This window comes from Misgurnus anguillicaudatus, chromosome 10 (genome assembly GCF_027580225.2).
Source record: "Misgurnus anguillicaudatus chromosome 10, ASM2758022v2, whole genome shotgun sequence".
Lineage (NCBI taxonomy): Eukaryota > Metazoa > Chordata > Actinopteri > Cypriniformes > Cobitidae > Misgurnus > Misgurnus anguillicaudatus.
The window spans coordinates 18,064,322-18,079,869 of NC_073346.2; the positions used below are offsets into that span (position 1 = coordinate 18,064,322).

The 15,548-nt window shown below is 37.1% G+C and overlaps 1 protein-coding gene across 3 annotated transcripts in view; it reads left to right on the top strand.

The window, feature by feature from the left end:
* Positions 1 to 15,548, top strand: part of ephb6 (eph receptor B6) — a 43,621-nt gene that overhangs the window by 24,038 nt on the left and 4,035 nt on the right. For all 3 annotated transcript variants that reach the window (XM_055209814.2, XM_055209812.2, XM_073872017.1), the window contains 8 exons: positions 8,991 to 9,146; positions 9,304 to 9,575; positions 9,719 to 9,800; positions 10,582 to 10,706; positions 11,359 to 11,521; positions 13,335 to 13,449; positions 13,557 to 13,612; positions 14,017 to 14,133. In XM_055209814.2, the coding sequence (XP_055065789.2) occupies positions 8,991 to 9,146; positions 9,304 to 9,575; positions 9,719 to 9,800; positions 10,582 to 10,706; positions 11,359 to 11,521; positions 13,335 to 13,449; positions 13,557 to 13,612; positions 14,017 to 14,133 (1,086 nt within the window). The remainder of the gene's footprint in view (positions 1 to 8,990; positions 9,147 to 9,303; positions 9,576 to 9,718; positions 9,801 to 10,581; positions 10,707 to 11,358; positions 11,522 to 13,334; positions 13,450 to 13,556; positions 13,613 to 14,016; positions 14,134 to 15,548) is intronic.

Genomic DNA, 15,548 nt, shown 5'->3' on the forward strand with positions numbered 1-15,548 from the left:
CAAAAATGCATTCTTTGTTTTTAATTTAGGGCATAAATCTAACAAAAATGATGAAGTTTTATGCTTATATGAGCTGGACAAATGATCAAAAAGCTGAATATGTGAAACATATGGATAAAACATATTTATATCTTTATAAGATATACGTAAAAAACTTTTTGTTTGGTGAGTTTTGAGCTAAAGAGTGTTTGTTTCTTTACTTTGTTTTCCTTCAAGATTATAGTGGCTACAGCACAACAGTGCGTATGAAACACTTGCTCACCCACACATGAAATCCTTGTTAGCATATAAGTGGACATATACTAATACACATCAAATGATGTGGTTACAGAATCCTAAATACTTTTTTTATTTGATGTTTAAAAGAGCAGTATGATTTATTCCTGTTCTTTACAAGACCCTAAAAGGAGGGGTGATGTTGACTTGCTGTGAAATTTATTTAGACTGTGGTTCAAAGATGTAAAGACCATTCAGATAGCATAAAGGCAGACTCTTGATTCCTGTCTTTTAGTCACTGGTGTGTGCAGTAATATTTTTAGTTTGCATGTTAATCAGTAGAAATCCAAATGCAGTTGCATCGTTCTATTGGTATCAACTAAATAAGTTAGGAATAATTGACAACGGGCCGTTGAATTACTCGAAAATTATGCAAGGATGCGAAGTGGAGTGCTGTTACACCACGGGTGTGCATTATGTTCAAACAATTCAAAGGACTGCAGTCACTTATTCTGCTTACACTACAGTTACCACAGATATTGCTAAGACATTTCTATGGTGGTTATTTCAGGTGTTTGTTTATCTAAAAAATAATGTGTACCCGTGGAACATTTCTCCACCAATGAGAATAAAGCATTTAACAGGCCCCATTGCATAATATGTGCAGAAATGTACTCTTGTCATTATATCAAGCAGCTTGTTAAAGTTTTAAACAGTATTGAAGAGGTTATCATTTTTCTAGGCTCAAGCTTTTCTTTATTATTCTGTCCAAGTCATTAATTTTATCTACAAGTTGCTCTGCTTGGATTTGATATTTCTACTGAAAATGACCTTAAGACCAGTTTGTTTCAAGTTGCAGCAAAATGCTACAAATGCATATTAATATCTTGTTTTATAATGCAATGAAATTAATATATTTCAAATGTTTTAAAAGTCCTTTGGGGCTCCTGCATATGCCACACAGCTGTGGACTAATGGTTAGAGAGTTGGGCTGGTAACCCGAGGCTTGCTCTCCAGACTCTGCAGAGGTGTGTGTGTGTTAGGGATGTGCATCGATGCATCGCGTTCCCATTAAAAAGACCTGTCTAAAATAGATTCTGAATCGTAAGGCTCCGATTCAGTGTTTCGTGCACAGCTTGTGAATGTACTACGGCTCCGTGATCAGTAGGAAGTCCTTATCGATCTAAAATCACTACGAGTTTGACTCGTTTATAATGTGCATTTAAAAAAGCAACAATCGTCAAACACAATCATTAAAAATGTTCTCTATTTCTATGAAAATACCTGAAACAATCTGAAGAACAGCGATATAAATATGCCTCTAGATATTTCCTGGAATAGTGTTTGTAATGATACTTCTTCTGTGGCACAAATGGAGTTTCTGCACGAAAGCGCCCTCTGGCTTTTGAATGTGGCGGTAATTCATTCAAATTCATTCATTGAGAAAACGCGCATTTGCCCGATTAATTGTCACAACCCTAGTGTGTGTTCACTGGGTTAAAGGTGGTGTGTGTAAATTCTAGCGGCATCTAGTGGTGAGATTGTGAATTGCAAACAACAGGGCACCCCTAATTCAAAACGCATATGGTAGCCGCAAACAGGACAAACATGTCGTTGTCTGACACAACGTAGGGACAAAACGCGCTCTGTAGAACAGTTTGTCTGTTTAGGGCTACTGTAGAAACATGACAGCAACTTCCGTGTAAGGGGACCTGCGGTGTATCTAGATAAAATGACTCATTCTAAGGTAATAAAAACAATACAGTTTATTTTGTAAGGTCTTTATACCAGTTCCTCCAGAAAAACGTGATTATGCCATCGCATGATTCAGCGCGTAATCAGCCAAAGTTCACATATTTATGCGAGGGTCGCATTTTTTCAAATACGCCACACTTTCGCAGCATGAATTGCAGATTTTCGTGCGCAAAATATGCGGGGCTTGCATAATTTCACAATCCCCGCATTTTTGTAGCAAAAATCACATATATCTTTGCAGAAAGCTGAAAAATTTTTGCATTTACTTCACACAAGCGCAGGCATGTCCTCTGTTGCCATGGGAACGTTATGAAGTGGCGTGATTTTGTGACGTGAACATCAAACAGCAATTTTTGCAAGTTCCCGCAATTTCATTGCATAAAATTGCATATATATCCTGCATATTCCATCGCATTTTTTAAGAAAACATGCCACAAGACCACAAGATTTTTGCTCGCAACAATCACAAAAAAACTGGAAGGACTGTTATACACCACTGATAATATAGTTATGCATATTATATTGCATTTCTGTGAAAAGACCCTTCTAAAAGTTACACAATGCACCTTTAAATGCAGAGGTCACATTTTGAGTATGTAAATACTTGACAATCACATCACTTTTATCATATATATGCTTATATTATATTACGATTATACCGGTATAATTTTTTACATGATACAAAAATGTCATATCATGATATCAATGATATTAGCGACGCAATGACGTATGGCACATTTACGTTACCTAACGCGCACAGCGACAACACCTGATAGCAAGAGCAGCAAGTGGGATATACTAGCAGCAGGTGATGTGCGGCCAAAAAGTAAACTAATGACTCAACCGAGCATCGCTGTGTAAATTACTTTAGTTACTGTTAAACTGAAGTGTTAAGGAGTTGTGTTATTCTGATTTCTTACAACACACAGACCATAGACACAGACAGATGACTTGCTTTTTTGTCATGTGTTTATATGAAAATCTTATTTATTCACTTCTGAACTGGATGAACATTTATCTCACAATCCCAAATGTGCCATGATTAATGTTAATGTTATTTATTTGATGTTTATGCGAACAAAAGTTCACGTACATGTAAAGTAATTTTAAAATCAAAATTTTAAATTGTTAGCTAATGACTTAAAGGAACAGTATGTAAGAAATGTATATCAATTAATCATAAAATGGCCCTGAAATGTCACTAGACATTAAGAAATCATTTTCATTTCAAATACTTATATCACTGACAACAGTGATCCGGCCAGGATATTGACATTTAAAAAGTGGAGTTGCAGCCTTCAACTGATGTTTATGTTGTCATGTTGTGTATTGGCCACCAGTTGTATGATTGCAGTACCAGTTTTGGCCACAATCCTACATACTGTTCCTTTAAGTTACTGGGATCTGTGAAAATTACTGAAAATCTGTGGTAGTGTCATAGTGATGTAAAATATTCATACCATTTCATCTCTAGGTTGTACTTTGTTTACATTTGACTCATGCTGTGTGATCGTGTATATTGCACTTTAATGCTGCTTCTGCCATGTTATGAAAATGGATTTACACTTCAAATTAGGTAGGCTGTCATCAATGACACCTTATTGGATGAAAAATTTACTTCCTTTTGCATAATTTTTTATACCATCATAAATATAATTACCGCAAAAATTCTTAAAATATCATGATATAATTTTGAGGCTATATTGCCCATCCCTATAGTGTCAACTAACCAACATCGTTGCCTGAGTTGTGTATGTGTGGGGTGCGTCTATCAAAAGAAGGTCCAGATTCTATTGGGGTAAGGGCGTGTTTGTTCAGGTGATTTCAAATGTCAACATTGGCGTTCAGAGATCATGCACCCCGCCTTTAAGAAACAAACCTCTCCAAACATTTTGTGTGTATTTGTAATTTGTTTAAAAACATACATCAAAAAACTTATTTGTTGTAAGAATAAGAAATAAGAGAACCATTCTTTTATAATAAAATTGTGAATTGTCTATTATTGAATTAGTATCAACTAAACAAACAGTGCTGTGTAATGCCAGGAGCCAGCAGAGCATTATTATTAAGGAAATGGTGTAAATTAAATAGCATAATTATGGAGATTAATAGTATAGAAATATATTTCCTGCGGCTAATACAATGTTGTCTGAGATTCACAGCACAGATATAGAGGACAAAATAATGAAGTGCATACCTCTATGTTTCTGTGTATGAATCTGTGTGTATGTTTGTGTGTGTTTGCATTTGTGCATCTGTGTGCTTTAGTCAGAACGCTGCAAGCCAAATAAAGAGAATGAAAGCAGCCACGAGAGGAAGAGAGAGGAAAAAGAGAGAGAAATTGGGTCAGCGATCTAAATACCAAGTACGATGTCAACGGCAAATTATACACTTCAGTGAGGTCTCTCTCTCTCTCTCTCTCTCTCTCTCTCTCTCTCTCTCTCTCTCTCTGTGTCTGCCTATTTGCTTTTACAGTTTTCCTTCATCTGCATCTTTTTCAACGTTTTTTTCCGCTCCTCTGAATACAACACACTCCCTATTTGATGTCTATTTATTATCTTGTTTTTGATTATTTGAAGTCTGCTCTCTTTATCTGTTAACAACCCTTCCCCCTTAATCCGCATCAACCAACATACACTTTCAGTAAACTGATTAGGACAGGGCAGGATTTCATTATGACTGTGGTCTGGATAATTTATGTATTTGTTAGCACCAGAGAAACACTTAAATGTCATCTTGGACACAGCGCTTAACTGTGAAAATGGAAGGGATATGTAAAAAGACAGATACTGTAATTCTTCTAAACAAATTTTTTAAAATCATTTGTATTATTCATGAGATCACAGAATAGATATATACATATTAATTAGGTATTAAAGGGTTAAATTGTATTTCTTACATTATTGTAAATAGAAAGTACATCGCATTATATTTTACAATGCTTGTCAAGATAGTGTTTTGCCGAAAGAGCGCAGAAATTTATGCTTGACACCTCTGATTTGGCCTTGTACAAATCTTTAAGATTTGTGACAGAATTTACATTTTTGGTAACATTATGAAGTTAGTTGGCAACACCAAAGTCACACCACTCCTGCTGGTATGTGAAAAGTGACAACATAAACAAAATTCTGATTAAATATTTCACACACTTACTGCCAGCACAGTGATTTCAGCATCTTGAAAGTGTTCCTTCACTTTCAGCATAAGCAGTGATTTAAAAGATTTAAATTAGTAAATAGGGGGCGGGGGATAGCACTGTTGCATCAAAGCAAAAAGGTTCAATCAAGCCCCAGTCGGGAGGTCTTTGTGCATTTTTTTGCATGTATTCCCTGCGTCATTGTGGGTTTACCTCTGTGTCCTCCCACAGTCCAAAAACATGCAGGTTAGGTTAATTGGAGATGCCAAATTTCCCTTTATCAACTTGTGTGTAGATCAAACCAGTTAACCAGTTCTCGCAATAAAAATAGCTCTAAAGATGCTTGAATGGTGCTAATAAATGAATCATATATATACTGTAATTCCAGATGTGCATGTCATAAGGAAATCTTCTGTATTAAATCTTACTCTGTGTCATCCCATTTAAACCCATTTATTTAAAAAATCTGGGTCAGTTAATAATGGCCCCAAAAGTGTTCAACTTGTGAGGAATCTAGATGCCTAGTAGCCAAAAATTGCCCACTAGAGAGAAATGAGCAGTTGTGATTGGCTGGTTGAGAAGTGTGAATATAAGGGCGAGATGTTGAAAGGTGTAGTAGGGCGATGTCTGAGAAGTGTGACAATTTTGTAGCTGAAACTTGTCCTTTGTCACCGTTATAGAAGAACACACTGGATAATATAATCCAACTATATGAAAAATAGATGGGAAACACTCACATCTTCTCTCTCCATGTCTATCTTTCTGTCTTTCTCACTTCTCTTGCTCTTGTTTAAAAGGGAATATCAAATCTGATGAGCCAGTCAGAACATAAAAATCCTTTTAGCTGTCTGGAAATTCAAATCTCTGTCTCTCTCTCTTCTCCTGTTCTGGGTTTCTTTATCTCTCTCTCCTCTTCCATCTGTTTAGGGAAGTTTAATGTGTTACATTTGTGTGGCCTGTCTGTTCACATGAGGTCAGAGGACCTGTGAGCAGATCAAGACTGACAGAAATTATATCTCTATCTCTCCTGTTGATAAAGCTCACATAAAACACTAATCTAAAGTACCTACAGAGTAGTCTAACATCCTTCATATATCCAAGGGTCTTTAGTTTTATCAGATTCATAAAAGACAGATCAGCTGTACCCAGAGCCGGCCCAAGGCATAAGCGAACTAAGCAATGGCTTAGGGCCCCCAAGCCACCAGGGGGGCCCCTAGAGCACACAAAATGACATTTTGGTATTTTAATCATTTAATTATTATTAGTTTCTTATATGAATGTCAGCGGTGAACCATTGTGGGAATTATATAATATAATATATTGTATAATATAATAATATATTATTATATACTGTATAATTATTATACAAGTCAATCAATCGTATTGGTGGCACCAAGGGGACCCCCAAAAAATTCTGCTTAGGGCCCCATAAAGGCTTGGGCCGGCTCTGGCTATACCGATCATTTCCGAATAAACCCGAGCTCCGGAAGGCGTACCACGAGTTGAGTGATTCACAAGCAAGTAACACAAAACATTATCACACTATCTTTAACTAACTTATGATCAGTCCCACCAGAAAACGTGTTAATGCGATCGCATGATTCAATGCATAATCAGCCAAAGTCCGGATATTTATGCGGGGGCCGCATTTTTTAAATACGCCGCACTTTTGCAGATTTCTGCTCGCAAAATATGCGAGGCTTGCATGATTTCTTAATCCCCGCATTCACCGCATAGCAAAAAGTCATGTATATCTTAGCAGAAAGTTAAAAAATGTTGCATTGACTTCACACATGCCCAGCCATGTCCCCTTTTGTCATGGAAATGTTAGAAAGTGACTTAATTACGCGACGTGAACATCAATGAAAAGCTGCAAACAGTTTTTGTAAGTTCACACAATTTTGGCCAGTTCCTGCAATTTCATCATATAAAATTGCATAAATATCCAGCATATTCCATCGCATTTTTTAAGAAAACGTGCCACAAGGATTTTTGCCTGCAACAATCACAAAAAAGTCCTTGTTTTTCTGGAAGGACTGTATGATTCACTACATGTTCGTGTCGTTTACATTATATGCACTTATTGCCAACAAAAAACAGACATTTCATGCAGTTTTACTTACCGCTTGCAACTCATGACCTTGTTGGGACCGCCCCATTTCAACGAAATTCAGCGTTAAACAAACACACATGCACAACTCCACTGCTGCCCCGGAAAAACAAACTATATCTATTGTTTCCATAAGGCTGGGTTTTTGGGATGCTGAACAAGCTTAAAAGTTTCACACAAACAACAACACACTTCTTTGGTGATGTTGATTTTGTGCGTGCACTATTCCTGTTAAAGCGCCCATATAAGGAATTCCACTGTACTTCCTGCACTGAAATTGCCCATAAATTAAAGCAGAAATTAAGCAAGATTGTTATGTATGAATTTTTCATGTTTTTTTTTTACGAAAAGGCTCTCAACATAATCTGTCATAAGTCGATCTGTTTTTGGACACTTTGCCTATGTTTAACATGAGGTATCCAACTTTTAAAGGGATAGTTCACTTTAAAATGAAAATTGTGTCATCATTTACTCATCCTCATGTTGTTCTAAACCCGTATGAATTTCTTTTTTCTGATGAACACAAAAGAAGATATTTTGAGAAATGATGGTAAACACAAAGTAGATAGTGACCATTGACTTCCATAGTAGGAATAAAAAAATGTGATGGAATTTAATGGGTACCGTCAACTGTGTGCTTAGCATCATTCATCAAAATATTTTCTTCATCATTTAATACAATACTTATGAAATATGTTTTTCCTACTATGGAAGTCAATGGTCACTATCTGCTGTGTGTTTACCATCATTTCTCAAAATATCTTCTTTTATATTCATCAGAAAAAGGAAATTCATTTTAAGGTGAACTATCCCTTAAACAGTGTTAATAAGTCAAAATGCAACTTTAGACCCCCCCCCCCCCCCACACACACACACTTTAAGGAGTCACAGGCTTTTCATGACAAAACGTTTTAGTGCATAACTTCTAGTAAAACTTCTCTCATGTGTGTTCTACTATAATTCAATGATATCATTACGCTCATGCATTTAAACATTTCAACTATATAAACATATTGATTCACAGTGCTTCCTCTTTATATAAAGAGCATTGTGTATGTTGTGAGTTTTTACTGTGGTCACTTGACACTATCATGCTGGATTAGCTTCAAGCTGGGTCACCATTGATCTCCAATGCTGAATGTATCATTATATAACCCAACACAACAGTTCATATAAAGCAACCATTTAAGTCCTTGCAAGTCAATCAGCGGCAACAGAGCCACAGCAATTATATATATATATATATATATTTTTTTTTTATATATATATATATATATATAATATATAGTATAAATATATATTTATATATATTTTTTATTATTATTATTATTTTTAAAGGCGTGGCAAGTGGTTCAATTTCAAAGCTGCGTTTCATATTTTACATAATAGAAGTCTGTTCCAATTCCAAGTAATTGTGTATCTAGCTATATGAATAGCATCTATTTTGTTTGTTTGGAAGATGATACATGCGTTTTTTCATTCCCTAATTAAAATGGATAAAAGAAGCCTTATTAACTCCAGAGCCTTGTACACACTAATTGTGTGTTTGAAACAAATAGTTTTTCCAATTCTTTTTGAAACCGTTTACAATTCATGGCACTCGCTGAATCCAATTGGATAATTATACACCCCTTTTGTACATGATTCATCTGATCCGCATTCAGTTCTGGTGTAATTGACAGGATCCCAAAGTATGAATCTGACACTTTCCAGACAGCTTGAGTACATCTTGTGCCACGTTTCTAATCTTTTCATTTTCTCTTTTTCTAACAGCGTGCCAAATTGGGTCCTATAAAGCGCTCGCAGGCTCAGGTTCCTGTACGGAGTGCCCGGCTAACAGCAGAACCAGTTCAGAAGGCTCCAAGCTTTGCGAGTGTCGGAGTGGTTTCTACCGCGCGCCCACCGATGCTAATACTACAGCCTGCACAAGTAAAACACCAACCAGTTATATTCTCATAGATTATTTATTTTAAGTCAATGGATAAACAGTCCTCATAAATATTAACCAAACCAACTCATCCAAAGTAGTTTAGAGGGTAATCATTACTTGATAGAAGCTCTGTTTTTCTTTTGTATTCATTCCTAGGTTCTCCATCAGCACCAGTGTCCCTTTCCTGGGAGTATGAGAGCGCAGAAGGTGGGGTATCACTGAGATGGAGACCACCCACAGATATGGGGGGTCGGAGTGAAGTGTGGTATGGGGTGGTGTGTCGAATCTGCCCTTCTGCCACTAACACCCCACCCAGCATGTGCTCCTGGTGTGGAGAGATGGTTACTTTTTCTCCTTCTCAAACTGGTTTAAAACAGACGAGGGTCACTCTCAAAAACCTGCTCACTAGGGTCACCTACCTCATACAGGTACATAGACCATTACAGAGGCACAGAGATTGTACGGTTTTTAGTACCAATAGAAATATTCAGTCATTTGTGAAATCTAGCCCCAGTCTCTCATACATGTCAAACGTTAAAAAGTGTAGCTGCAATATAAGTTGATTTTACAGGTTCAGGCAATAAATGAAGTATCGGCACTAAGTCCGTTTCCACCTCAGTTTGCCAGCATCAACTTCACCACCAGCCAATCAGGTAAGAGAAATGAAAATGTACACATCGGGGTTAGCGCCAATATGTGTGAACATCAGACTGTTCTGTTTTGATGTGTTTCTGCCATTTATGTGCCTAGACGTCTATCACCCCTCTCTCTATCTTCTCTCGCTCCCATGGTCCCTTATTTCTGTCCATCTGTCTTTTCCCCTCATCATTTTTCGTTCTGGACCCAGGTGGCTTGAGGTCACGATATCCTGTCAACTCATATCATGATCAGAAACGCAGAGACGGACAGAAAGAGATGAAAATGGAGAGAGGATAATCAATGTGGCAGTCCGCAGAAACTTGGGAAACATCACTCATCTCTCTCGCTCTCTCTCTTTCTCTCTCTCTCTCTCTCTATACAATGTACACAACTTTACCACCCATAGCTTAATAGCAGGACTGAGTCATCTAGCCATGCACTTCCACATGACTGATTAACAGATGAAGATATTCGGTTGAGATGGGGGTCTGTGAAGAGGGCGGGATTAGAGAATGGTTAACTCATGACCTCATTAGTACAGATAAAGCTTCAGCCTTACTAACATGTAGCAAAGCATTATATATGTATTTGGGACTGTTTTTGCATGTGAAACCATTGTTACTCTCTATATTTAGAAATATATTTTATAAATATATTATATAAATATAGGGAATTATGGAAAAGCCAAAGAATGGAGTGGTAGCAGGAAAGTGTTTATAATAAATAGGGCCCCCTTGTGGTCACAGTTGTTCATTACTTATTTTAATACTCGTGGTTCTTGTCATGTTTCTTTAGTGCCTTCTGAGGTTCCAATGCTGCACCAGTTGAGCAGAGTTCAAGACTCCATCACACTGTCATGGCCTCAGCCTGATCGGCCCAATGGCGACATCCTAGAATACCAGCTTCGATACTACGATAAGGTTATAAGCTGTAACTCAAGATCCAATATTCCAATGCAAACTTCCAATGTTGTTTTTTTCCATGGAACACAGGAGGATTTTTCAGGAATGGAGACTGAGTTGAAAAAGCATGCAAATGCATCATAAAACTTGAAATCATACAGTAGGTTTGTGTAAAGAACAGATCAAACATTTTCATGCACTGAAAATATTGGGGGTACTCATGGCTTAAAAGTCTGGCTTGTAAACCGAAGGGTGCCGGTTTGAGTCTCATGGCCTACAGGTTGCGACTGAGGTGCCATTGAGCAAGGAATGTTATCTCCAGTTTTGCGCCCCACAGGAAGTGTCCCCGTAAACTGAACGGCATACTTAATGGTACTTTTTCATAGATTAAAGACTCCCAACAGTATAAAATGCATTATGTCTAAGGAATTGTGTGTGTGTGTGTTCATGACTTAAATCAAGAGGTCACATTTCGAGTATGTACTTTTTAAAGCTTGAAGATTTAATTTAATTGCCCTGAAAAGAGTGACCGTATGTTCTTTAACATTTTTCCTTTGTTTCACAGAAGCAAAAAAGTAATTTAGGTTTTTAACAGAAAAATCAAATTTTTTTCACCATTTAGACTAGTTAATTTGTTTATTTGTTATTTTGTTTTTGTCTCTTCTGGCAGGGTTCAGATGAGGACAGTGCTGTGAGTGTGTTCAGTGAAACTAACACAGTAACAGTTGGAGGTTTGATTCCAGGCTCCATCTATGCCTTCCAGATTCGTGCTCGAAACGAGAGGGGCTATGGACCTTACAGCCACACCATTTACTTCAGCACTTTAGCAATGGGTGAGCCAAAATAATACCACATATTATGTAATACTCCATCATTTAGGACTCTAGAAATGACTCATTATTATTATTATTATACAAACATATTCGTGCCATTGATATGGCTGCAGGAGGCGCAGTGATGTTGTGCAGCGTCTGAAATTAGTCCCCTTGGTAACTTTCAATAGCAGGGGACTGTTTTCAGGCGCTGCGTAGTATCGTTGCGCCTCCTGCAGCCATGTTATGGCAGCAAAGTCTTTGATTATTACGTCAGAATGCGAGTATAGTTCCTAGACATATCTGCCTAGAAAATCGCAACTTTGAATTTTCCGTCGGCCTTAGTACACGATGTAACTACAGAAGAGTCAAGTTTTAAATAGGAAAAATATTGAAACTCTTTGGTTGTTTTTGAGCGTGATGCTAATCAGATTCTATGGATTGTGCTAAGTTATGCTAGCCTAAAAGCGCTAGCACCAGACCCGGAGATCAGCTGAATGGACGAAAACAAATTAACGGTACAAATTAAATGTTTAACTCTAGGGGAGCTGGGAAATTAGCATATTTTCAAAAAAAGTGCAGTGTCCCTTTAACATGACAATATTGTCTCTATAACAATAATCCTAGCTGTTAGCACTAGCTTACAAGATTTTTTTCTTTATACACTACAAAAAAATTATTTTCAAGAAAAAAAAATCTTACTATTTTTGTCTTGTTTTCAGTAAAAATATCTAAAAATTCTTAAATTAAGATGCTTTTTCGTGAAGAGCAAAACGACCCAAGAAAATAAGTCTAGTTTTTAGACCAAAAATATCAAATTTAAGTGATTTTGTGCATAAAACAAGCAAAAAAATCTGCCAATGGGGTAAGCAAATTTTTCTTGAATTTTTCTTGAATTTAGTGTTTAAGAAAAATGTTCAATATCTTTTTGCTTACCCCATTGGCAGATTTTTTTGCTTGTTTTATGCACATAAAATCACTTAAATAGGATATTTTTGGTCTAAAAACTAGACTTATTTTCTTGGGTCGTTTTGCTCATCAAAAAAAGCATCTTAATTTAATACTAAGAACAGTTGTTCAGTGAGAAATGATTCATTCAATTTACTCAAATTTTTTTACGGTAAGTGGTCGCAATCAATTTATTTAAGCTACATTTAAACAAAAAAATAGCAAAACAAAACAAAATACTTTTGTTTAAATGTAGCTTAAATAAATTGATTGCAACCACTTACCTTAAAAAAATTGAGTAAATTGAATAAATATTTTTTTTAGTGTGGGCTACAGTATAAATAGGCATAATTACACATTATTTCTAATTATATTATGACTTTAACAGTGACAGCATGCACTCAAGCTCGCTTTGACAGGAAAATGTATACAATATATATGTTGATCTGATTATTAAAGATAATGATATATGTGAGATAAAAAAACTGAAACAGGAAGTGTTTCTGGACCAGCGTTGTTTACATCTTTTGAAATGGTCTACAGATCACGTTTTGTCACTACGTTATCTTACACGACCACATGTTTTTCCTGTGGTGGCTAAACCAAAAGTGAGCGGTGAGCTGTGGACTGAGCTGTTGGTTGTAACTCAGAGTCTCACCACTAGATCCTGCTAAAAATCTACACACTGGACCTTTAATGTTATCCTAGGATAATAGGAGCATCTTGTGTTTTAAATTATCTATATCATTTAGCTTATATTTAATAGCACATTTATTTTGTTTTCATAGACATTTGGACTTGACTGATGCAATTTCTCCTACAATGGGCACAATAGCTGTATAAGTTATATTATCAAACTAAACTCTAATCCCATGTTTCTTTTTAGAGGAACAGTCCAAGCAAATTCAAAACCGTCTGCCTCTTATGGTTGGATCAGTGATGGGTGGGGCAGCGTTTCTATTAGTTGTAACAGCAATCATCATCGTGTTTGTGTTTAAGAGGTATGTACAACAAAACTATTTACCTTACCAGATAGATATTGTTGTATATAAAAAATAACTTAATAGAAGATAACTGTTGTTATATATTTGTATTGTTTTTCCTCTAGTAAAAGGAGAGAGAGTCCTTATAGTGACAGACTGCAGCGATACATCAGCAACAGAGGTACAGTAAAGCTTCGCTGTAGCCTACAGTATGTTGTCTGATCTACTTTACAGAATGTGCTGTTTAATACAGCCAAGATCTGAATAAAGAGAAAAAAACAATGTTTTCACTTTTCACTCCATATTTCAAGCTTCTAAGTAGTATGCATTCAGACTAGTGGGTAATTATAGCTGTTATATAATAACTGTGTGTCTGTGAAACACTCCGTCTACACCACAATGAAAAGTGGTTTGTGAGGCGTTTGGTATTGTGACAACAGGCTATAAATCTCCTGCTGTGTCAGTAGTTTTTACATATTTGTGGTATTACTTGACTTGGCCTGAAAACACCCTGACAGCATGTCTGTAATATAGCCAATTATCACACTATTATAAAGTTAAACGTGGATGCTGTTATTCACCCAGGTGGAGTGAAATATTACGTAGACCCCTCCACTTACGAAGACCCCAGTGAGGCCGTCAAAGAATTTGCACGGGAAATTGACCCTGCTCACCTAAAGATCGAAGAGGTCATTGGTGCTGGTATGTACTTGGGATAAATTTTTCCTTTATAGAGGCAAAATAACATACATTTTCAATAATATCAATAATTATAGTTTATGTGGTGCTCAGATGCAAAAGCCTCTAATCACCATCTCTGTCAAAAAATGAGATAATGATATTAACAGAATGCTCTTGGCATGTATTATAGTCTATGTTCATCAAATACTTTCGCTTTGAATCCGCTTAATCCTGGCCTCAAGTCTTTAAGAAATACAGTTTTGTTGGCAGTATCCACTAAACAGCATGATGGTTTTCCAGCAAAGTCCTCTAAGTGCACTGAAGAAGAATTTGATTATTGACATTCCGCATACACTCACCTAAAGGATTATTAGGAACACCTGTTCAATTTCTCATTAATGCAATTATCTAATCAACCAATGACATGGCAGTTGCTTCAATGCATTTAGGGATGTGGTCCTGGTCAAGACAATCTCCTGAACTCCAAACTGAATGTCAGAATGGGAAAGAAAGGTGATTTAAGCTATTTGGAGCGTGGCATGGTTGTTGGTGCCAGACGGGCCGGTCTAAGTATTTCACAATCTGCTCAGTTATTGGGATTTTCACGCACAACCATTTCTAGGGTTTACAAAGACTGGTGTGAAAAGGGAAAAACATCCAGTATGCGGCAGTCCTGTGGGCGAAAATGCCTTGTTGATGCTAGAGGTCAGAGGAGAATGAGCAGACTGATTCAAGCTGATAGAAGAGCAACTTTGACTGAAATAACCACTCGTTACAACCGAGGTATGCAGCAAAGCATTTGTGAAGCCACAACACGCACAACCTTGATGCAGATGGGCTACAACAGCAGAAGACCCACCCCGGTACCACTTATCTCCACTACAAATAGGAAAAAGAGACTACAACAGTTGAAGACTGGAAAAATGTTGCCTGGTCTGATGAGTCTCGATTTCTGTTGAGACATTTAGATGGCAGAGTCAGAATTCGGCGTAAACAGAATGAGAACATGACTCCATCATGCCTTGTTACCAATGTGCAGGCTGGTGGTGGTGGTGTAATGGTGTGGGGGATATTTTCTTGGCACACTTTAGGCCCCTTAGTGCAAATTGGGCTTCGTTTAAATGCCACGGCCTACCTGAGCATTGTTTCTGACCATGTCCACCCCTTTATGACCACCATGTACCCATGCTCTGATAGCTACTTTCAGCAGGATAATGCAGCATGTCACAAAGCTCAGATCATTTCAAATTGGTCTTTTGAACATGAGAATGAGTTCACTGTACTAAAATGGCCCCCACAGTCACCAGATCTCAACCCAATAGAGCATCTTTGGGATGTGGTGGAACGGGTGCTTCGTGCCCTGGATGTGCATCCCAGAAATCTCCATCAACTGCAATATGCTATCCTATCAATATGTTTTTCTAAAGAATGCTTTC